We start from the raw sequence: 24,450 nt of genomic DNA, 5'->3' as shown, positions 1-24,450 counted from the left end.
CCCTTCACATACATCTTGAGGTATCAAAAACAGGAATGAAATACTTTTGGCCTTGTCAATAGAAAAATACCCAGTTGGTCAAGTTAGTCAAATACAGTCTGATTGGTTTCATTTCATTTGAGAGCAACAGTGTGTAAAATCCATGTTTATGCATTTAACCTCTGGGGGAAAAAAGGTTAAAACCTTTTTTCCTTTGAGCTACAGTTGCTCAGATGACCTCAGGAAATGCCAAAAGTTTATGTCCTTGGAAGACTAATTTCTTGAGGTATCTAATTAATCATAAAACCCAGTCATCAGAAGACAAAAAAGAAAATGAAAGGCCAAAATAAGGTTGATTCTTGGAAGTGCTCCAGTTATATTGGCATAGGAGCTGGATCAGCAATGAATTCTGAATCCATCTGTATCTCTGTTGTGTTTTTACTGTTGTTTGTCTCACTGGAATTAGTGTCCTTTGTTGTTAGTGGAAAGCGTTCTTCCTTGACCTGATCCTGAAGACCCTCTGAATGCATTTTAAGCATGTCAAGACAGAGTTTGTTATAATGTCCTGGCAGATAACTGGAAAGTATACCACATGCACATCTGAATATTTATAAGGATTTTATGTATTTTCCATTATTCTGCTTAAAAATGCATTGTAGCAAATTGGCATTGTGGCTTCACCCTGAATTTTGAGAAGATATATTGTAGTTGAATTATGCACTGATTCTCCTAAGGCAGTTTGAGTTAAATCTAATTTTTACCCTATCTGGCAAATAGGACCACTAAATGTCTGACTTGAATGCCAAGCATCATCCCTACTAAACCTGTCTTGAGATTCAGGAAATTACAATGGTAACTCACAGTTTAAAGGTTTGGTTTTATTGAGCTGCTAGAGGTTTTTTGTTTTTACCAGCTTCTACAAAAAGCCTACTTGATTTCTTGAAAATATCAGTTGGTATGTAGAAAGTTGTCCCTATTACCTCAATCACTTGAGTTTATTGCAACCTTACTACTTGGCCTACTGCAATTTTAGCATTTAGTGTATAGTTAAACTCGGTCATTGTTAAGAAGAATTTTCTTGCATTTGGTCGCCTCTCATCTTCATTTAAATGTTGAAAAACTTGCTTTATAAGTAGTTACTTGTGTGTTGCAAAATCTGTGACTACCAAAGGGTCTTAGAATATTGATGACTTTTTTGTCATCTCAGAATAAGTGAAAGTGTTCTTTCTCCTGCTCAATGATAGAGCAGTTGCTGGAAACAATAAGAAAACCCCGTAGTAATGCTCCCTAGGACACAGTTATGTTTCCTTATTCTGTCTTTTACCTGGATGAAAGCACTTGGCCTTCGACTGTGTGCCTCAGGTTACAATTTAGTTATACAATTTATGAGGTTATGAACATAACGTGATCTGCTGTATTGCTCTGTGATCTAGTGTTGACCCCTAAATTTAAGTATTTGTGTTCACATCATCTAGACCAGAGATTTCACGAGTGCTCTGAGGGCTAATGATTTTTTTTGCAGGTTTGTATATTCAATCATAAACCTTTTAATTTGCTTGCAAAGGGCAATGAATGATTGTCTGTCATGGAATAATTAACAGGTATCAGTTTTGGATAATCATTGTGGACAGTTATGAACATTCCACAGAGAGCTATGGTTTGAATATAATTCTTATTGCTGAGACTGAAGTCTTCACTCAAGCAAAGCTTGTATGAACTTTAAAGAAAGTAAAAAAACTTTTACTGTAAAAGATGGGACAGGATTCCTGCTACATTCATTCTTTCACCCATACTACCATGTTAAGTAATAAGAGTTAATGTGGGTTTCTGTAGTTATATAGAGAGTATTTGAAAATTGGGCATAATTATCATTATTACTAAAGACTTTTTTTAGCAGTCAAAGAGAATGTATTTGGAGACAGCTAGTCTTATTTAGCAGAGTTAAAGAATGAAAATGTATTTATCTTGAAGAAGGCACATCTGAAGTGCTGTATTTCGGGACAGAGCATTGCATTTTCTTTTCAAAGAATTATTTCATATAGTTTGTATATAATGTAATTGTTAGCAGCTTGCAAATTCATCAGACCTTAGAGTTCACTATTAAAGGGTACTTTACCAGAAACTTGTGATCAGACAGCAGGTGATTGCTTCCCAGATACTTTCCACGGAGGCCACTCCCCTTAAGTTTTTTATTTTGTGGCTTCAACTCTGTCTGTGTGCGTGCTTTATTTGGGGGCTTATTCAAGCAGAATGTCTCCGCAGCCTGTTGGAAATAAAAGTTAACTTTGTTTGCAAAGATAAATTAAGCATTTTTTCCTCCCAATGCACTTCCAGACTCCTATAGACTAGTACTGGTAAAATTGTGTTTTTCCTAACATTGCTGAAAATTCAGAAGTCATCCACCAACTCGGTGAAGTTGTTCAAGATTTAGCTGAATCTGTGTTTCTAAAATCAGAATTATCAACACTGTGTTTTGACACAGAACTTAGCGTGCATCAGTGGCTTTGTGCATGGTAAAGACCATACAATTTGAAAAAACTTGGCTCTCAGAGAGGAATTGGGAGTGCTGTCTCCTCATTGTCTGGTCTTCTCTTAGAGCAGCTGTATCTGTTGTCATATATACTATTTTGTCAGCCTGCTGAATTTATTTTTTTTAATATTTTTTTTTCTGTGTGCTTTCAGGAATTATTTACCTGATCTCAGCTCTCAGCCACCTGGCACGTTCTGTGCTCTTCCTGACTGTTTCTGCACGGGACGGGGGTGGCCTTCCCTCTGCCGCCAATGCAGCTGTCACAGTCAACGTCCTTCAGGCTGCTTTGGCCCCTGCTGTCTTTGAGAGATCCCGGTATACTTTTTCTGTTCCTGAAGATGCACATGAAGACAGCCCAGTTGGCACTGTAAAGGCCAGAGGGCCTCCAAGTAAGTTGTGTGCTCAGTCAGGGATTACATTGCATTTCTGCTGTGACCATTAACTGGAAATATCTGCAGATAATTTCTTTTAAGCCTTCATATAATTTATTCAGTCTGTCTAGCATTAAATAGTATTTACTGTTGGTATTTACAGCAATTGGTGTAAGCGCTGCTTATCAGGATGCTCTTTAGAACAGATGAAGATTTGTGGTACTCTCCTTGGTGGTCCATGGAGATTGGCAATTGCTTCCATTTTCTTCTGGATAGATTTCTGTAATTGTAAATGGGGAGATGGGAAGCACATTGTGAAAAGTGTAAGGAAGGGTTTGTGTGGCAGTGTGGCTTCTGTTGAAGCATTAGCCATGCAAGACACATCTCAGAGCAGTATTCATGATCAGAGTATTCAGAAGTTTCAGAAAATCTATATGAAGTGCTGCTGCTGCTGGAGAAAAAAAACAACCCCAAAACCAACCAGATGACTCCCCTCACCAAAAAAAAACCCAAAGAAAGAAAGAAACAAAAAAACGCCCGCCCCCCCCCTCCCCCCAGTGCCTCGAATTAAGTGGTGAACTCCAGATGAATGTTTATGGAACCTTTTGAAAATGTATTTAATCTGTTTGGTTTCATTGTCATTTTTGGAGGGAAATGGATTAGCTCCTGCCAGGCCTTAGTCATAAAAGACCCTGTCCTGAGGGACATATGTGTTTGATTCCTATGCAGAGCAGTGGGAGCCATGAGTCTACATACCAGCTTGATGATGGACCTTTACATTTAAGGTGGTAGAGGCAGAGGTTTTATTTAAGTTTGATTAGTCAGGTCCTCCCATGTTCTCCTTCTTGGAAGGACAATGCATTAACCACTGTCCTCAGGGTGAGGTAGCACCTGTGGAGCAGCCGTGGTAATAAGCCTGAACCTTTAGACAGCTTTTGCTTTAGGTGGCATCTGATGTATAAGAGTTATAGCAATTGTCATCCGTGAGCAGTAAGTTCAGTAAAATGCAGTTCTTTCAGAGAACTGGCACCTGTTTCATTCCTGGCTATAGTGAATGCCGGTGTGTAGTGAAATTACTCCCATAAGACTAATTTATAGGAGTGGTTTTTCTGTATTTTAGATCAGGGAAAAACAAGAGGCTATTATACTATTTTCTGTATAGAATTTTATCATACCAGTGAGATGAAAATCAAATGGAACACCAGTGGACAAACTGTATACAGTCATATTTTACTGAAGGGCTCTGGGGATGGGAAGAAGGAAGCATAAAAAGCCCAAGAAAGTCAAAAGACTCTGTAGCTTACATTTGTTCTGCTGAATGTAACTGCATGCGTCCTTCACAGATTTTCTTACCAACCTTCATGTTACTACTTTCATATACCTTTTTACATTTTTTATTTCCATTTCTAGATTCTTTAGAAGTGGTTTCTTACAGAATTTCCTCCGGTGATCCACATGGAAGTTTCTCTATTGACCCCCAGTTTGGCATCATCCGCACCAAAAAACATCTGGACTATGAAACTCAGGCTGTTGTGATGCTGACTGTTCAGTCACAGTTGGGTAACTCCCCTGTCTACAGTAGCACCCAGGTCAACATATCTGTGATAGATATTAATGACAACCCTCCCGTATTTCTTACCAAATCTGATAAGGTAACTATTTCACATACCCAGCCTCCTGGTACCGCTGTCTATATTGCTCATGCAGAAGACAAAGACAGTGGTCTAAATGGGGTGATCAAATACAGTATTGCAAGCAAGCAGTCAAATGTGTTCAGCATTGATCCAAGCCTTGGAGTGGTAAACCTCAGCAGCACAGTGTTTGCAGATAAGCAGCAGGAATATACTCTACACATAGCAGCTGAAGACTGCGGAAGGCCTCCTCTGACTTCTTCGCTGATGTTGACGGTGATTATTGAAGAGCAGAAGGTGGGCCCTACTTTGTGTTTTCAGAACTTGGTGTATCAAGTAGAAATCAGTGAAGCTACCCCTCCAGGTGCCCAAATCCTTCAGGTTCAAGCCCACTCGCTTGATCCACTCAGTGCTACCTCCAAGCTGATGTATTCCTTAGAGCCTAGCACAGAATCTGTTGCATTTGGAATCAGCTCTGATACTGGCTGGATTTATCTTCGGAGGCATCTGAACTATGAATGTGCACAGATCCTAAGTTTTAGAGCCCTAGTCAGCACCTCTGAAGATGAAGACCTCAGGCAAAATGCAAGTACATCGGTAATAGTTAATGTCCTGGATGAAAATGATAATTCTCCCATGTTTATGCACGAGAGCTACTTCTTTGAAGTGGAGGAAAATCCAATTCCCAGGGGTGTGGTTGGCACCATTACAGCTGTTGACAAAGACTCAGGAAGAAATGGACAACTTTCTTATTTCCTCTTGTCTGATGGGAAGTATTTCAAGATGAATTCCAACACAGGTAGCATTTTATGATTTTTCATCTGCCTAATACTGCTTGGGGAAAGCAGCCTTCCCTAAAGGAAGTAAAGTGTAAAGCTTTCAGGAATCGCTGTGAATCTCTTGGGTTGATATGTGACTATTCTAACTCCCAGCTTCGCAATTTGGGGAGTGAAATAAATCTAATACGTGTTCATGAAGAATTAACTAACTCTTAGTATTTTATTTTTTCATGACTTCATGCTGGTCACTTGGTCATAAGTTTCAGTGTTTGACTAACAAATTGAAAGAGTTTGAAATTATAGCTTCAGTAGTTCATATGAGGAATTTAATTGCCTGTGATTAAGTGCAGTTGAAAAGAACAGATCAGCCATAAATAATTGTAAGGGTAACTATGACATCTGGCAGTTAGAGTGATTTAAAATATTTGTGAAAACTTCTGTAAGTTACATCAAGACTGAGTTCATGTTGTACAGGGCACCGCAGAAATCAAAGTGGCCGAGGGACATTTTCCACGGCACAGAGTATACTCTGAATAGCGAATCCTAAATGCCTTGAGTAATAGCTACTAAGTCCACACAGTTTAACACCACAGACCATGGCATGGAGAGCTCAGAGAAAGAGAATCCTCTGGTTTAGTAAAATGATCCATACTGAGCAAAGATCTGCTGTTAAAATTCCTGTTCCCAGCTGTCCTGTCCTCATGGGGAGTGAATAGGCTCTCGGAGAACTTCTCTGTATGAATGTCAAAATAAAATTGTCATTTCAAAGCAGGTTCCTGCTGAGTATAGTATGCTTATGGAAGTTTAAAGGCAAACAGAGTACTAGGAGTTAACCAAGAAGTTCTTGAAATAATATGTGGTTATCTGTGTGAAGGACTTTGGTCAACTGCAAACCTACAGATAGCTTGAGCATGGTTGAGCAGATGGGGAGAAGATTGGGTCAGATTTATTCACAGTGTTTACCGGAATGTATAGGAGACGTGAGGGTTCCTGATTAGCGTACAGACGTTGTGTTGAGAATTTCCTAACTCAAGGGCATAATAAAGGCAAAATGTCAGCAGTTAAAACCCTGTGCTTAAATATTGTCTGCCCTAAAGTGTGGTGAAGAAAAGGCCAGATGGATTTCTGTGGAAGGTCAGTGTGTTGGTTTGTACTGTGTTCTGCCTTTGCTCTGAGGCTTCCACTGTACAGTAAAGGATGTGAGATGGTACTAATGTACAAGTGCAAACTGTGATTGACACATTTGTATGGAATGGAGCTTGGACATCTGAGGTTATATACTTACGATGTAAGTAAGTTGTATTAGAAGACATGTATTGTTATTTCATGATAAATTAAATGTGTAATTGCATGTAGAAAGATGAGTGCTAGCATATAGTAGATATCAAGCTCCCTTTCTCCTTCATTTTCTCTCTCTGTCAGGTGAAATCATAAACTGGGTTGCACTTGACCGTGAAAAACAAGCTCACCACCAGCTGGCCGTCCTAGTGACTGACCACGGGGCACCGCGGCGTAACGCGACAGCAGCCGTGTACGTCGCAGTGAGGGACCTCAACGACAACAAGCCCCTCTTCCCGCAGGTGTCACCGGGGCAGGAGCTGCGCCTCAAGGTGGGTCTGGCCCCGGGGTGCTGGCGGTGTCTGAGCACCACCCTGTGGCAGGAGCCCAAACCCCCGTGCTGTGGAACAGGGACAGCACAGCACCAAAACAGACACGTAACCCGTTCTGAATCGAGACTTTTTTTGTGAATTTCAAGATTCATGAAAGGGTTGCACTTTTCTGCCTTCTATACTGTTAGATGTAAAGGATATACATGTATAATTTCATTTATGGATGCAGTAGAATCTCTTCTGATTTCTAATCTCTGAGTCTGCTCTACTAAAGATTTTTGAATTAGCAATACCAGCAGACCGTAACAGGATTGTTAGAACTGTTATTATTTAACCATTTCCTGAAATGCCGTTTGCACTGACTGTAAATGTTACTGAAATGGAAAATAGAACAACAGCTAAACCCTCATGTTATGGCAAGGAATTTATTTTAAGACTTGCTGTTGTCCATGGATATTTCTAAATTATTTATAAATTGCTTGATGACAGGTTTTGGAAGGGCAGCCATCGGGGACGCTCATTACCACTCTCTTTGCAAAAGACTTTGATTCTGGAAACAACGGTGTTGTATTATATTCAGTAGAATCAGGTAAGAATTTATAGTGTTATTCATAAGAAAAGATACATTGAAATAACTGGAGCTTTAAGGGTGCCACGTATACAGGCAGGATTTTATGTATGTTTTGTGTCTGTTAGATAATGAAGGTGCCTGTGTAAATAGGAATCAGGACCATTATATATGTCTTATGAATGATCTAAGGAGGTGCAAGCTGCTACCTTTCTTCCCTTCCCCCTCTGCTCCATCTCCCCAGGGTTTTGGTTTGCTTGTGTGGCCGGCCGGAGAGCATTCAAACAGCACTCAGAAAAGATTAGGACTGTGATCTTGCACCGTACAGTTTAGTGTTTCAGTCAGTTGTTTAACATCTTAAAGGAAAGATGATCTCCCTTTTCCCATGACCAGCTGAAAATTTTCCTGCTAGAAGAATGGTACATGACAGTTTGAGATGGGGATCAGAGGGATCAGCAAATAATCTGAGCAAGCAATGAGGCTTGTGGTTTTTAGTTCGTGTTTCACCCTTTGTTCAGCACTCTGTTAGCCTGACATAGCCTGGCTGCTTAAAAACACTTACCTTCTTCAGTTTTCCCTGTAATTCCTACATGTAGTAGTTCACTTCTGGGATAAGCTATAGGATCTAGGGGGTTTTTTGCAGTGAAATCAATAACAGAACAGTCCTAAATTAGAGCGTAAGTGGGACTGGGGCATTAATAATGGTAAGAGACATAGCTGTGATCTCTCTTTTTCCTATATACCACTTGCTACACTTTTACACGAGAGAGAATTCCTTTCTGTAACAAGTGAGGAAGACGTGCCTGTTCCTCCTGCTTTGCTTCACTATTGGTTCAAAACAGCAAGAGGTGCTAAGAACAGAACTATTTATTTCATTTTGGTACCTGCTCTATTCTACCAGTTTAAAGCAATCAATACCTTTCAATCTCAGTATTTGTAGTCTATGATAACTTGCATGTGGAGCATACTGTTTCATCAGAGCAAGAAAACATTTCCAGTATTTCCACCCACTCAGCGCATTTCCTCACGTGTTCTTTCCCGTGTAGGCAGAGCTCAAACGTGGGCTCAGTTCGTTTAAACTCATTACAGTTTTTTGTCACTGCAGAGACAAAATACTGCAAAGCTACATTACTTCTCGCTTTTAAAGACCAAGAGAATCTGTAGCTTCCTCTTGCCAAGGTTGAGATTACCAAAAGATTCCCGTGGATTATGTTATACTGTGTCTTTATGTACCCTTTTGACTTCTGTGGAGTAATGGAAGGACTTTAAGATCCAAATCCTCAAGGGCCAGCGAACTAACTCTGCTCTCTTCCACCAAGAGATGCTTTAAAAAAAATGAGACATTTAATAACTCTATTGAAAATTTTGCTGTTGAAATATATATTGATAATAAAAGACTGTAGAGTCAGTTTATGGCCATACTGTTATTCCCTTAATTTGGATACAAGTGGCTGCCTCTTCTAGAGGGAATTGGACAGAATCATAGACTTCTGCACTATGAGTAATAGTATTTTGCACAAAATTGATCCCCCTTAAGAAAAAGGGAATGAGTAGTATATAACGCTTTGTTTGGAGGGTGATGGCCAGGCAACACGGGAAGTGTCCTTCAGGGGTCTCTGGCTGTCTGTGTATCTAACTATATCCCCCTCCTTTAAACAGCACATTGGAGTTTCTTACTGGCTTCACTGTAGAGCCCGGGAGGGGAGTAAGTAAGAGTTCAGATTATAAAAATGACTAGCAACACAAAATATCCTTGGTCTTGTAAATGTTGTCTCTAGAAAGAACGAAAGGATAAAAACAGCAGCAAAAAAACCTCTCTAAAAGAGCCCTGCCAGCCTTGGAACTAGATATTTTCCTGATAAACAAATCCAGAAACAGCTGAGCTTCTCTGATACTCATTTTTGTTGTTGTTGTTAGTTGGCTCACAGCCTTTAACATCTGGTCTTCTGTTTCATGGTGAAGTTCTTGCCTGGTTTATATTTAAAATAGTATATTCTAGTTCTGGGGCACTGTTCAGTACTAAAATATGAAGAAACATGATCTAATTTACAGCCATATTTGTTAAACACAAAGACATCAGGTTAATTGGCGGACTGCATGCAGACCAGTGCTCTTTTCAACAGTTGAGGGACTGCCACAAGATTAAGAGCTGTGAGTGTCAGTGTCAGCTGTTAAGAAGCTTGTAAGACTCACAGGGTAGTTTTTCATGTTCTTGAGACCTTAAAGAAATGCCAGGATAGCAGCAATAGAGTAAGCTACGCAGGAGGGCTAATGCCAAATTCCAACAAATTATGTAAGGAAAAATCTGTAAAAGAACTATGAGGTTTACCCAACAGATTAATTTTAGCCTTCAGAGGACAAGTATTTCCTTCAGAATGCCCCTCCCTCTTCCCAGGAAATCAAAACAAATCATCCATAAACATTTAGGTGTATAGAAATGCATGATCATATGGCCATACCTCCGCTTCAGTGTTATCACTGAAAGCGTAACCTAGTTCAGAGGGAGGAGGATCCCGGCTATGTGTACTATTCCTTAGTGACACTGGCAATTGCTAAGTGATTTGTCTGCCCTTCTTTATGATTGTCAATAGGTTAGAGTATAGCATTTATAACAAAAATTAGTCTGTATTTAAAGTGCATCGTAAACTATTGCTTTTTGTTTTAAGACTAGCACTGGCGAAGTAGAGGCTTTTACAGTTGTATTTGGACCAGTTCTGCAGATACATTGGCACTAGACCACCAGAGTGCCAGGAGAGGAGGAGCCTGGTTCGCACTGCATACACACAGGAGTTGGCAAGTGGTGTATGTGTCCGTGGATGAGTACTCGTTCTCCAGGGTGATTTGCAAGCAGCATGCAGGGAGCATCTCTTAACTTGAGAGGGCTGCATTTCTGCAGCAGCCCAGTGGTGTTCGAGCTCTGGGAGCCGTGGCATTGCCTTCCTCTTTTTCTGTTAAGAGAAACATCTTTTCTTTCCTCTCAAAGGAGAATGAGATGGCCAAGGCACTAACTATTTTAAAACCTAGGGAAGATACTGTTCTTCAGGACATTAGGTAAGAGTTAGCTGTACACAACCACTGTGTGCTGAGGTCATGAATGTCTGAGAAGACTCTAGTGTCACCTTCTCTCTGCTTTCTGGGCCATTTTGCCTGAATGCCAGTGCCTGGAAGGCTTGACTGTTCTGCCACAGTTCACAGCCACACGTGGCCTGGAATTTCTCAGGCCATCTTTTTTTGTCCAATACTGCAGATTATTATTTGAGGGCACAGAGCTGAGAAGGTGCCTGGGCTTTGGAGAACCTCATGTAAATGAAAGTCTGGCCAACGGGCTGGAAAACGCAGAGGTGGGAAATTTAAGTGAAAATGCTTATCCGTTTATTGGCACGTTAAGGTAGAATTGCAAGCACAAGAAGAGACTGGGGCCATTAGAGTCTAGTTATTAAGAGTTGTAATTTTTTTCTGTTCCACGTTTCATCTGCTCTTCTCAATTTCCTTCTTTCTTGTCCATGTCTTCTATGCTTTCTTCCTTTTCTCTTCATACAAAAAGGGACATCTTTGGAGTATATGATATAAGCAGCAGTTGCCTAATTCAGGCGACTTACGGAGATGAAAGCTGAGCAGTTGTTTCTGGAGGTGCAGGGTGCACGAGCTTTTAGAGCTATGACTGACATGCTATTTGAGTGTAAAACCTGAAACTGCCTTTTCCCTTATTCCTCACTTTGAACTTCAAAAAAACGAGGAGGATGATTTGGAGTGTATTTAGAAACTGAGCAAGATACCACTCACGTGCACATGCCCTCAGTAATCTTAGGCAAAAGTATTCAAAAGTGGTCTATCTCTTCTCTTAGCACATCATCTATGAAATCAGTTCAAAAGCAAGATCTGTCTTTAGGTAGATTTTTGAAATGAAAGAAATTAAAGGAATTGCTTTATGTAAAAGATGTAATATAAAAGTTTGATTAGTCTGTAGATGAAGGGAAATCAATTTCATAAGGGTTTTTTCTTGAATTTTTTTCTCATTTGGAATGAAATAGCTACACTTTGAAACTGTCCATGAATAAATTAAAAATTAGACTGATAAAAACCACCAGAAAAATAGAAATAAAGATGTTTCAGTTTTGATTGTCTTCATAGTGCAGTACCAGATGAAATAGATGAAAATGAGACTTTCAAAATGTAAGTCCCAAGGGGTTCTGGTTTTATACAGTATCTCTTTCCAACATTATTAGACTTTTCTGTTACTTTCATCACTGCCAAAATATGTGCACAACGGAGCGTTCATGCAGTATTTGGATTTGAGTGGAGATGCAGTCTCTAGTGAATAACGCTATTGGTAATTTTTCTGATCACTTCTCCTTTATGTTATTCAGAAACGTAGATTCTGACCATTCCTTTCTCCTATGTATAAGCCTCAACCTTTCCAAAGCTCTGTGGACTGACACCTTCAGTTGAGCTTAGCTATCTATGTTCTGCTACTTGAAACTGAACAAGTATTGGTCTTGATGTTAAGAGGTACTGACTACCCTCATCACTGCTGAAGCAAGGGTGAATCCTCATAGCCTCATGCTCAGATTGCAATTATGCATTTGCAATGGTTTTGTTCTCTGATTACCTTTTAAAAAAAAATTAATTTTTATTTTTCATTCAGTTTAGTAACTGTAGCTCCATTTTTGGTAGAAAAATTATGAGAATAATGTTTGTGCTCATCTGTTTACTGAATTGTTTTCTTGTTAGTTATTCCTATCAGTTATCTTAAATGTCAGTTTTAGCAAAATCTTAAAAATATGCATGCAGTTCACATTATGTGTTCTGTTTTTCATATCCCCTGTCTTTTGCTTAGGTGGGATTTTGTGTCGTGAAACAGTATATGGAACAAAATAGCCTATCTGTGAACGTAGACATACTGTTGGGACCTAAACCAGGAAAGTAACCAAAAGCAATTTATGAAAACAGTAACACGGCATCATTAGTATTTTGAAACTATCATGAAGAATGCAGAACTGTCTCATTCAATATAATTGTCTCTGCATATTTGTCTTTTGTTGGCAATTTCCTTGTTACGTTCCAGACTGCAAGAGTCAACCCAGAAGGGACTCGTGGAGCACTAGAAACCTATAGTCAGTCAAAAATAGCAGAACAATATTGGAAAAAACTCCTATTTGTTGGCTGTGAAAACCCTGTTTGCTAATTAGCCTGCTCAGTGTTTTTTCAGATTGTACAGGTGCAAATATTTTACAGTTCCAGGTGACATGATTGGATACAAAAATGAACATCTCTATGTGTAGCTAATTAATTTGCATGTGCAGATTTGGAGAACGTAAACAGCTTCATGCTCACTTAGGTGCCTATGGAAATACAGTTCTTTATGGGTGTTTTGTGTACTACATCTGCACAGAATTTATTTTTACCACAGTTGCTTATTAGAATAGCAGCTGTTATGCTGCATGACTTTGTTTAACCTACTAGCACACCTTATTAAAAATTCACATAGAAAAATGTTGTTTGCATAGTATTTGAAGAGAGAAGTAGTTACGACAAATTCAGTTTTCTCAGTTTCAGGTAGGGTATACCAAGTAATAGATACTTTCCCATTTTACTAAATATTGGAGAGTAATCTGTATTGCATTCCTTGAAAATGATGGGAGGGGAGGTGGGTGGTGGCGGTCTCTTTTCCCAAGTAACAAGAGGTAGGATGAGAGGAAACAGCCTCAAGTTGCACCAGGGGAGGTTTACATTGGATATTAGGAAGAGTTTTTTCACTGAAAGGGTTTTCAGGCACTGTAACAGGCTGCCCAGGGAAGTGGTTGTGTCACCACCCCTGGGAGTATTTACAAGATGTGTGTGTAGATGTGGCACTTAGGGACATGGCTTAGTGGTGGACTTGGTAGTGTGAGGTTTGCAGTTGGACTTGCTCTTAAGCATCTTTTCCAACTTAAATGATTCTATGATTCCAAGTCACAGAGCTATTTACTCTTCTATGGTAGAATTTTTCTCTGAAACTCTAGAATAAATGTAATGTGATGTAGCTGCAAGTAGTAATTTTACTTAAAGTTGCTTGTTATTAGCATGCAGCCAGTCCTTGATGAGGGATGTAAACATAATTTCCAATATTCACATGTTGCTTTGCAACAATTTACTCTAAGGTTTTAGCTACCCCAATCAGCTCCTGGTTCAGAGTACAGACAGGGCAGGTGGCATCACTCAATTATGGTGTCTTAGGGGTAGATATGGCTCTCTGCTACCCATAGGCTATGAAGGACATGAGCCAGCCAGTGTATCCAGCATTACTTGACTTTTCATGCTGGTTCAGAGACCAAGACTTAATTCTTCCTCTGGCCCTGCCTGCCAACTGATGTTGGAAGTAGGAGTACCAGTCCTGGGGTGTCTTCTGCTTTCCCATTGCATGCACCACTGGTGTCAATAATGATCCAAAATTGAGCAGTTGCTTTAGGACTCAATAGCATTTCTCTCTGTAGCTTTCTAAATCCAGAGTAAGAGGTTTATGTTAACCATGTACTCAGTGAAGGACGGAGTTGTGAACCAAGTGAGTGCAGCAGGTTCCCTGTCCTCTGGGTCCTGCTCTTACCGTTAATTACGATGTGCAGTACTATGGAGGCAAGCTGAAGAGATCTGCAATAACTCGTATCCATTTTTTCCCCATAGAAGAAGGTATAGGATGTTTCCAGATCGATGCTGTCAGTGGGGAGTTAAGAACAACCCGGTCTCTGTCGCATGCTGAGAGATCTGACTACAGAATGGTGGTCACAGCCAGGGACCAGGGGATTCCTTCACTTCAAGGACATGCTGCTCTTTACATCCAGGTACTTGTTTATGTCATACGGGTGGAACAGTTATGTTAGAAATTGTTTCTTTCAAAAACAATTTTGGGAGAAACAAGTTAAATAAGCTGAATAAAGGCAGAAATTCAAAATTATAAGCGCCTTGTCTCATGGTAGTTTTCTCTATTAATTTTTTCTGTTGAGGGGAGGAAATGAGAGGGCAGACTGATTTCGATTTGTTAAGAATACACAACAGCATACTGGGTTGTCTTGCAAATAGATGATGTTTGCAATTTAGTAGAGGTCATTATGAACACCAGAAAAGAGAAGGAAAAGGTAGGCAGAAGGAAAAGCAGATATCAGGAGGAGACTGAAAGTGAGGGAGAAAGTAGATTTCTTTTTTTTTTTTTCCCCTCTGCTATGTTATTCTCTTTTTCTAAATTCTGTCTTTGTAACCCAGTATAAGGATAGCTTATTCCTTTGTGCTGGTTTATACAGTGCTGCTCTGCATGTGAGTGTGAAATGCAGCGTGTGTTCTTTCCACAGCCAGCCACCTGCTGTTCATCAAGCCGCAGTGGGGCTGCTTTGTCCGGGCCGCCTGCGTGCTCCTTTATCAGAAGCTGAATGTCACCAAGGCTGCTATTTTCATGTCACCTAAAAAAGATGGTTAATTTTGGATAGCTTGGAAAAAAACGGCTTCAGTCAAGGCAAATGCAGTTCTCACAGTTAAAGGCATTCTTTCATTTTAAAGCATTAACTTGGAACACTGCAGCAATCAATAGTGAATGAAACCCTGTAATACCATAAACAACCCCCCAAAACCCCCAGTTATCTGCTTGTGTTTGGCAAACCACATAACGTACCGTGCTTTTTGTCACATCTTTCCCTGTGATGCTGTCCTATGTGGAAAGACAGCTGAAATGTTTCAGAGAAGGGGCAGAGATAGCAGTATTCAAGTCATCCGTCGTTGTACCCCTGTGATTCAGAGGGTGAGAAGACAGTCTTGTGTCTTTTTATATTTTTTTTTTCAATGTGGGAATGAAAGATAGAGTTACGGAATGACTGGCCAAGGACTGTGTGAGCTCTTACGGAGCACATTGAGTTGGTTTCCTAGCTTTGGGGCATATATAAGTATATACATATATAAATATATGAGTATAAATATAGCCACAAATAATAAATTATTAAACTCTCAATTAAGGAAATTAAGGAAAACAATTTTCATTACACTATTGATAATAACAATGGGAAAATATTGCAATCTTTGTGTGGTTTTTTGCAGGTGATTCCACTTCCCAATGGGAGATCTGGCTTCTCTCAAGATTTCAAGCGCTTTGTCATACCTGAAAATTTTAAACCTGCGCAAGTGTTGAATTCTCTGAAGTGGCCTGAAAATCATCTAACAACTAACAGGAAACTGCATTTCACTATTGCTAAAGACTATGATGATGATCATTTTGAAATAGACAGCTTGACAGGAGACATTTTTCTTTCCAAGGAACTTGACTATGAAACAGCTTCACACTTCCTTTTGCAAGTTATTATAAAGGATTATAGTAAGAATCCTCTGGAGGGTAACACTGTCTTCCTAAGTATTGATGTGGAAGATCAGAATGATCACTCCCCATATTTTCAAGATGACTTTGTAGTGATTGGCATAGAGGAAAATTTACCTATTGGCACTCTGGTTTACACATTCGATGCAAAAGATGGAGATGGCAGTTTTCTGAACAGCAAAATACAGTATTCCCTAGAAATGAGTGACATGCATGAAAATCTATTTCTTATTCACCCTTCGTATGGCACCTTGACCACAGCTTTTCCATTAGACAGGGAGATGACTCGCTCTGTGATCCTTACAGTGTCTGCAGAAGACCAGGCAATAAATCTAACTGACCGCAGGCTTGGTTCCCTGGCAGTGAAAATTGTTATTTTAGATGTCAATGACAACAGTCCCAGTTTTACATCTTCACCTCTTTCCTATGTCATGGAGGATGTGGAGGTGGGCTCCCTTTTGCACCGCGTAATTGCAAAGGATCCCGATGAGGGAAGAAACGGGCAAGTTACATACCACCTTCTTTCAGGAAATGAAAACAATGTATTTGTATTGGATAAAATCACAGGTACTGTAACTTCTGTTCTCAGGAATTTCTTGTACTGTGCTTCTCACAGTAATATTTGGGAGTGCATACAATGCAATACCGAAATACCATGTTACTATGGTATTTGACCCAGGTGACTTATCCTCAGGGGTGATTACCTTGGGCAGAGCATCACATGAGCCTGGAAGTCCTGTGTGCAGTAGGCAAACTCAGTGAGACTCAGCTCAAAAACTTCTGCATGACACTGTGTTGTGTAGATGTACTGGAGCATCTTCCAGTAGCCCATTAAAGAATGTGGGAAGAAAGTGTGTGCAGTGAAATACTTAATTCTGATAATTGCATGATGCATACTTACAGCATGGGCACACGTGTATGTTGCTGTGTGTACACATGAGAAAAGGCAAAGTCAAGATCAAGGAATGTGCACTATACTGTGCATGGAATATGTTCGATGAAGGCTCAAAGTGCTGATGAATTTCATTCTTCAGCCCGCTGAAATTCTTTGGTTCCTGAATGAGTTCTGCAACTATTACACTGTCTGCACACAAATGCAGATTTCACCCCAATAATTGCAGTGTTTTCTGGTGGTTCTTCTGGTTTTGAATCCACTGTTTGATACAGCTGACACTGATCTGTAGAGCTCCTAATTGCATAACTTATGTGCAGAAGAAGTGAAATGAAGTTAAGCCCAAAGTTAAATAAAAAGGAATCTCTGAACTTCACTTGAATATGCCATGAATCCCAGTTTCTTTTGATGTCGAAATGGGTGTTTCTGGGCCAATTAGCATTCTAAAGGGCATCACAGGTAATGATTGACTCCAGAGTCTGGAAGCCTTGCAGCCGTGACACAGCATGCATGATGATGCTACATGGGAGCTGAGAGTGCTGGAACAACTGGGATCCTAACTTGGACCAGAATACTTTTATAATACCTTCTTTCTTTATAATAGGACTCTTAACTACAGCCCACCTTCTGGACCGTGAGATTCAGGAGCACTACAGTTTGACAGTCATGGCTCTCGATGATGGCAGCCCAGCTCTCTCTGCCACCCAGGTTCTAACCATCATCGTTGTTGACGTGAATGACGAGACCCCAATATTTCTGAAGCAACTTTACGAGGCTGCAGTTCGTGAAAATCAAGATCCAGGGGAGTTTGTCGTAAAGGTGGAAGCTGTGGACAGAGATGCAGGTGATTTCTGGCCTCTTGCTATTCATTTTGTTGCGGACCATAGTAGGCTGATCAAATCTTGCTGCCTGCTGTGCTTGCCTGTACAGCCGTTGCGCTTTTCCCAAGGTAATGGATGAGTTTTGAGTTTCAAAACGTGGCTTGTGGTTCAGACCCTCAACCTTTATTCACAGCTTGGAGGTATTCTGCCTTGCACACAGGCATGTTACATGTGTTATGTGCGCTTGTGTGATGCAGAGCAGTAGCTCAGTGTGCTTTAGCTTTCGTGTGAGGATAGCCGGCGTGCTTTTGTTATAAAACAGCAAACGATGGTTCAGCTGGGTTAAAGTTAATATTTGAACGTTGTGTTGCTCTCCCATCAGAGCGTTTTGAACCGTTTTAAAACGGTTCATTAGGGAAGGGTCCCGGTTTTGTAAGAGAACGGGCAGACACGCACTGATCTTTGCTAACCAGAGAGGGGCACTGTCATCCAAGATTTTCCAGCTAGTTGAGCTGCAAAGAGATCGTGGAAGCCGCACCAGATTCCAAACGGGGTTTTGCATATGTAAGAATATTAATGCATTGCTTTTCAAACATGCGTGGATGAGGAAGAAGGGGTGGTTTTTCTGCTCTTTGAATCACAGGTAAGAACTAAAAGTGAGAGTCTTTGCTAAGCGACAAAAAATGCGCTCCATCTCTTCAGCTGCCTGCTCTTTTGGAATACCTAACAGGCGTGTGATGGAACAGGTACTCTGTGTGCTGGGGAGAAACTTGTCCGAAGTAGTACCACACACAGTGCATGCCGTTGGTGTAACGTGGAACAGCTACACAGGCTGCGGTCTGCAGTAAAGATGAAGTCTGGAAAATAATTAAATATTACAATACTGTTGCAATTGGCCCAAAGGTGGTCTCAGCTCTGTGAGTGACTTGTTACTGTAGGTTCGCTTTTTGCACATCTTTAGGCTTGTTTAAGGTTGTGCTATCCAAAAGTAGATAAAACAATCGATCTTGTTACCAAAATTATTTTCTGTATTTGGTAAGATTTCTCATTTAATGTAGAGCACGTATTGATTACAAAAGGCTGATGTGAGCTCAACAGAGGTGCTATATAGAAGAGACATTTCCCCACAAGTATGTAAAGTATTTAGAAAGTGGGACTGGGTGGGTAGCCCTGTCTATGACAATCTCCATGACAGCTGAGCAGCATTATGGTCTACCTTTGTACCTTGCTCTTCCAAGTATTTTCTTTTTGTGGCTCACATTATTGAGGGGGAAAAAAAAAGGCAGTCTTTGAAGTAAGAATTTGCAAGATACTAGAGAAAAGAAATGGGAATTTGCTTGAATTCCTCTCCCTCTTTTTTTTTCCATCCCTGATATTTATGTATTGCACATGTTGTGGGAAATACAGCAGAAGGGAAATTTTGGGAGCTGTTAGGAGGAGGGATGGGGGTGGCTTGACAGGGTGGAGAGGGAAGGGCATTCCAAGTGTACTGGGTGGCACAGCGTGTGCCTCCCTGTGCAGACACTTCGGGCTGGAGCACTATTGTGGCTGATGGTTCCTTCCTGCCTTTTTTTTTTTTTAAAGTACATTTTCCAGTAACCACAATCTTTCTGTTGCGCCTTTTTCTCACATTTGGCTGTTTTGGCCCCATGTCATATGTGTGTTGTACAAGTATTGTTCCAAACAAGTACTGAAGTGATGCTCATAATGTAAGGAAATAGAATTTATGTAAGAGTTATATAAATAAAAAGCTACTCACTTTTTTCACATTTTTGGAACAGAATTTTGAGTAAGGTAACTCCTCTCACACTGTTCTTAATTTTTTACATCACATTTTTTACTTTTATTTTTACGTGCCTTTTAAATTTCAGTTCACATCCCAGTAATATTTGCATAGTCTCAGTGGAGGACTTTTCTCCCATCACAGTTTTATTTTTTTTTCCCATATGTTCTGTGACTGACCACAGGTAAGAATCATTTTTATTGACAGTATCAGCCATCATCAACCTTTGCTTTATTTGTCTTTGTACTTCATGCCTTGGGAAGGGATGAGGGAAGGCAAGCAGCTGTCACCTTCTTTGTGTTTGACCCAAGCTTTAAGTTTGCTTCCTGCTCTTTTTTTTCCCTTTTTTTCTTTTCTTTTTTTTTTTTTTTTTAGGAAATCACTGCAAGTTTCTTTGTTTCTAATGATTCTTTCACGTGGATAACCATGAAACATCATGTTCATTCAAGTCCCTCTTGCACATACAAGAGCTGCACTTGCTGCAGCTCCATGTTGCCTCGCTTTCTGCGAGCTCTCCACCTGCCCCCAGGCCAACATCTAACACCACACCATGAGTAAATGCAAGTGTAAAGATGTGTGTAGTACAGCTAAAAGCTGGGGGGGGGGGGGGGGGGGGGGGGGGGCGTGCGGGGAATGCATGGGAAAACAAAGTTATCAGCAGCATTTTTAAGATAGATCAGGGGTTTGTCTGGAGATAGGTCTTTGCAGAAGCTCTGAACGAACTGAGCTAGTGCCAAGGGCTGCTTTGAAGCTGATGTGGACCTCTGTGGTTCAGTAGCTATGTCTGGAGCCTTAGGAGAAAAATCTCCGAAAAGTTAGTAGGGGGTGCTGACTTAGAGTTAGGAGACAGGGCTTATTGCCGTTCAGTAGACATTTTGTCTTGCTCATATTCATGGATTATAGTCTTAACAACACTGGTATCATAAAGATGAGGCTTGAGCCTAGGTTTGGGGCAGGGGGGACATTTATTCCCATTGCTTCTTCACTGGTCTTGGCACTAGACATATGCACAATGTACTACCACGGCTGCTGCTGAGCGCCGGGGCTGCCTGTGCTGTGGCAGGGGAATGGGAAAAAGGGCTGAAGCCTTTCCCTGGCTGGAGCTCGGGCCCCGTGTGTCCACCCTGCCATCTGGCCTGCAGGGAAAGGGGTCCTTGCCACTGGCCAGTGGCAAGGAAGGGGCTTTGCTCCTCTTCCAGCTCATAATGTGCGGCAAGTATAGTTTGTTTCTCATTTAAGTTTGTAATTTCAGCCCCTGAAATGTAGCCAGCACTACTGAATAGTTAACCAAGAGTGCAGATGTGCAGCTGCTGTGCCATGGTATGTGAATGCAGAGAGTTGTCATGCTCCTCTCTTGGGCAGGGTGTGCAGCTTTCTCGTACTGTTAGGTGTATGCTCCTAGCAGCTGTGTATGAGAGAGGAAGCAGTAAGTGCTTGGTAAATAACTGTAATTAAGGTGTCAGGTATCTGTGTCCTTAATTAAAAGTTTTAATTTCAACAGTGTGTGAATAGTCAACTTGGATGGTACCTGTGTTTTTTCAGCACTGTCTGTAAATCATGTCTGTTGTGAAATATGCCAGTGAAGGCACACACACGGTTGAAGCAGTTCAGTGGCAAGAGACCAAAGGCCAGTAGTTAATACCAGCCCTTTAGTATCATTTTTTCCATCTTTAGCATATTGGTAATTAAGGATAGATAAATGCAGGCAGAGCTATGAATATCTGTTTAAATGTAGTTGAATGGTATCTGGTATGGACAGATCAGATAATGTGTGTTGGTAAACTTAAAACTTTCAAGACGTTCTCCTTGATTGTCCTTACTACTGTGATTTTTCTCCTTTCTTCCACAAAGCTGGAAGGATTCCGTAACTCATTTTTCCTTCTGCTGTACGTTGTATGAATGTATCCGTTCCTTGACTTAGTTTAGGTGCAAATGCATTTATGGTAATAATTCTCTTAATCAAATTTCAGTAGTGTTGTCAACTGTTTAGCAAAACTATTCAAAGGCAAACGAAGTCATGGATGTTAAAAACTGGAGGCTCTGTTTCTTCTCTCACACCAGTGTTTTGCCATCAACTCCACTGCAGATTGTCCTGGTTCTGACTGCAGCAGATGAGAACAGGCGGGCAGTTTTGACTCTGAATAGCAGTTTTCCTATGACTAGGAGTGCTGCAGTTTTCCAGGTGCACCAACTGTCCCTACCTTATTAAAAGACTAATTGTTGGTTGGAAAACCACAGAATGAAACTTAGAAAAATTGGGAAAAAAAAACCAACCCCAAAATTAACACAATAGTACAAGCCCTTCAAATATTATGTAGGATTAAACTCCTTACAGTTAACAATATAAACGTGATGAAGACGATACTACACTTTCCTCATGAGGGGGTTGAAACTAGAAGAAATATGGAAGAAATTATTTTATAACCACATTAGTTAAGAATGTGGAGTCACATTTCTTTTTCAACTCAGGTGGGCAACTTTGGAAGAAAGGTTTCTAAAAGTCTGTTCGGTTTCCTAGAGAAAGACAGGAAGGCTAATATCCCTGTACTATATACAAATGGTAGGTCTGATAAGAAACTGAATGGAATTGACATTCAGACAAACTTGGAGGGAAGGAAACTGTTTCATCTTCCCTTCAGGAAATCCTGCACAGCATTATAAAACCAAGAGTATCGTTTGGAGACTGGCTACAAGTGGGAGCCACCCGAAAGGCTTGAGATGAGCTGTAGGAATGCCCACCAAGTTGGCTTTTCTGTTGAAGACGACTAGGAGATGGCTACCCTGTGAGTCCTGCTGTGACTTGAGAAACTGCCTGCTCGGTGTTACGGATATTTAGAACTGGTGGGCATGCCAAGAAGTGGATGTTTTCTCTGTTTCTACTTTTCAGTGTCTTACTGTATAGAGATCCTTGCATTGGCTCCGAGGGGAGAGCCAGAGGTGCCAGGGCAGCCTCTAGTACTCTGCATGACAGCCTGTGGAGAAGTAAACTACCTACCTCTGGGGGAGCAGAAGACAAATGCATGGATCCCGTGGTCTAAATTAATGCTGTCTTGCACAATGTTGATAAGTCAGCTTTTTTGGAGAGATGCCCTGAGTGCCTAGAAATGTTTCTGGGGTCGCTTTGAGTGGCTGGAAAAGTCAGACACAAAGCAGCATCTGGACAAGGATTTTGAAGATCCAGATTTTGAATTTAGCCCTTTTGAGTTAGTGAAGAAGCAATTACTCACTGCACTAAAAATAGTAATTTCACCCATAACCCATTTCCTGGGGAGGGGGAGAAGAAAAAGAAAAATCTGAAGACCTGAATGTGAGGACAGTGGCTGTGTTTTACTGACTTTCATTTTGCTTTTAAGGACTGAATTCCTTGCTTCGGTATGAAATTGTACCGGGAGCTGGTTATGAGAAATTCAAGATGAACTCGGACAGTGGAGAACTCGTAACAGCTGCATCACTGGACAGGGAAACCCAGGAGGTTTTCAGTATTAAAGGTAACTATGAGTGCCTGTAAAACTGGAAGTGAGAATGGATGTGGTGTTACCTTTTTTGATGACGGCTGAATTAGATGGAAGTGGTAAGATTTTCGGGTACAGAAGAGCATGTGCTTTTTGCATAGCACAAATGACTTTCCTGTTCTGCTGTTATTAAGGAACATCTATTGTTGCAGCCATAACCATGGTATAAAATTTGCTTTATTTTTATTAATCTTAGTTTTGGTTCGAGATAGTGGAACCCCATTGCTGTCAAGCACGGTGACAGTTATCTGCAGGGTCCTGGATGAAAATGATCACTCTCCCATATTTCTTCTTCCCACCTCTGAGATCCATATTCCAGAGAACCAGCAGCCTTCTGTCATTTACATTACCCGGGCTATGGACTTGGATGCTGGCAATAATGGAGCTCTAAGATACAAAATAATCGGTAAGTTTACACTCCATCACTTTTGTTAGCATAAATCAGGAAATATATAAACAGCAGTATTGAAGTTTTAGACTAGTCTTGATTTTACCAGGCCTCCCTGGCTCCCATCTTGTCCATGTGCTACTTCCGTGTGGGGAAAAAATAAAAGATCTTTCACCCCTTTGTCAGCATTAATAAGCGCTTTCCAGGCACAGTTTCAATCTGCTTTCTGGATTTGAAATAGTACAGAAAAGAAAAAAAACTACCAAATGCTAGAAGCAGGCATTAATCATGAAGGCATAATTTTGTCCTTTTTGTTACAGTTGTGGAAGTTCTGCATGTAAATATACCATTGCAAATAAGCACAAGAATTAATCTAATTTGATTTAATTAATTTTATTTATTTGATTTTATTTCGTGAGAATTTCTTTCACCCAGCAATTAGTAGTGTCGTACTTGGGTTTCATATTGCCAAACTCCCCCCGTGTCCACTATGCCAGTGTAAGCTCTACAGCTGTTCAAAGCCTCCTGTAATACTTTGCACAAATACTGATTTGCTGTGCTTGCTTTGGTTTGCGGCTCTCAACAATAGCTCAAACGTAGGCAGATAGCTACTGTGGTAACAGCCAACACGTTTTCCTTTTGAAGAAACAGTTCTGAATTCCTTTATGTTTTCTTGGGTTTAATTTCACGATCTTTTATGATCTTTAATTTAATTACCTTTGATTTTTCTACATGTTATAAAGTATATATGCCATTCACAGTTACTAAAATGCTGACTTTTCTATTGACTGCTTCATATTTACCTCCCCGTCCCCATGCCCTCCAAATCAAGACCTTACACAACTATTCGCTTCCAAGAGACAGGCTTGTAGAAGAGAACAAGGAGCAAGTAATTACAATTGTCAGCAATGCTTTATAGGTTTCTGGAATTTGTAACAAAGGTTGGGAAGAGGTCACTTCATGCAGCAGCGAAGTTGCAGGAGATTTTATAAGGTGTGCTGCTTTGGGAAAAAAGACATGCATCTGGCAAAATAGCCACTCTGTAAATTGATATGACATTCTGTATTTACTGTCATTGCCACCCACTGATTTAAATGAAATGCAGGTTTTAATTCATATAAGGAGAATAAAATATGTGAAAAGCACATAAGCGCACCAGCTGTATGAGCAATTGGATCATGTTATTGCAATTACCATAGTGGTATTCACAAGGGATTCTTTTTTAGAAAGCGATTGTTTGTGATCATGTTATTT

The 24,450-nt window shown here is 40.5% G+C and overlaps 1 protein-coding gene across 1 annotated transcript in view; it reads left to right on the top strand.

Moving 5' to 3' along the window:
* The window catches only part of DCHS2 (dachsous cadherin-related 2), a 73,012-nt gene that overhangs the window by 22,957 nt on the left and 25,605 nt on the right, over nucleotides 1-24,450 (top strand). The window contains exons 4-12 of the mRNA XM_027779988.2: nucleotides 2,662-2,898; nucleotides 4,291-5,310; nucleotides 6,713-6,900; nucleotides 7,390-7,489; nucleotides 14,129-14,286; nucleotides 15,527-16,367; nucleotides 17,297-17,536; nucleotides 22,650-22,784; nucleotides 23,005-23,214. Of these exons, the coding sequence (XP_027635789.2) occupies nucleotides 2,662-2,898; nucleotides 4,291-5,310; nucleotides 6,713-6,900; nucleotides 7,390-7,489; nucleotides 14,129-14,286; nucleotides 15,527-16,367; nucleotides 17,297-17,536; nucleotides 22,650-22,784; nucleotides 23,005-23,214 (3,129 nt within the window). The remainder of the gene's footprint in view (nucleotides 1-2,661; nucleotides 2,899-4,290; nucleotides 5,311-6,712; nucleotides 6,901-7,389; nucleotides 7,490-14,128; nucleotides 14,287-15,526; nucleotides 16,368-17,296; nucleotides 17,537-22,649; nucleotides 22,785-23,004; nucleotides 23,215-24,450) is intronic.

The sequence above is a fragment of the Falco peregrinus genome, chromosome 2 (assembly GCF_023634155.1).
Source record: "Falco peregrinus isolate bFalPer1 chromosome 2, bFalPer1.pri, whole genome shotgun sequence".
In the NCBI taxonomy this organism is placed as follows: Eukaryota; Metazoa; Chordata; class Aves; order Falconiformes; family Falconidae; genus Falco; species Falco peregrinus.
This window is presented reverse-complemented; position numbering and strand designations above follow the sequence as displayed.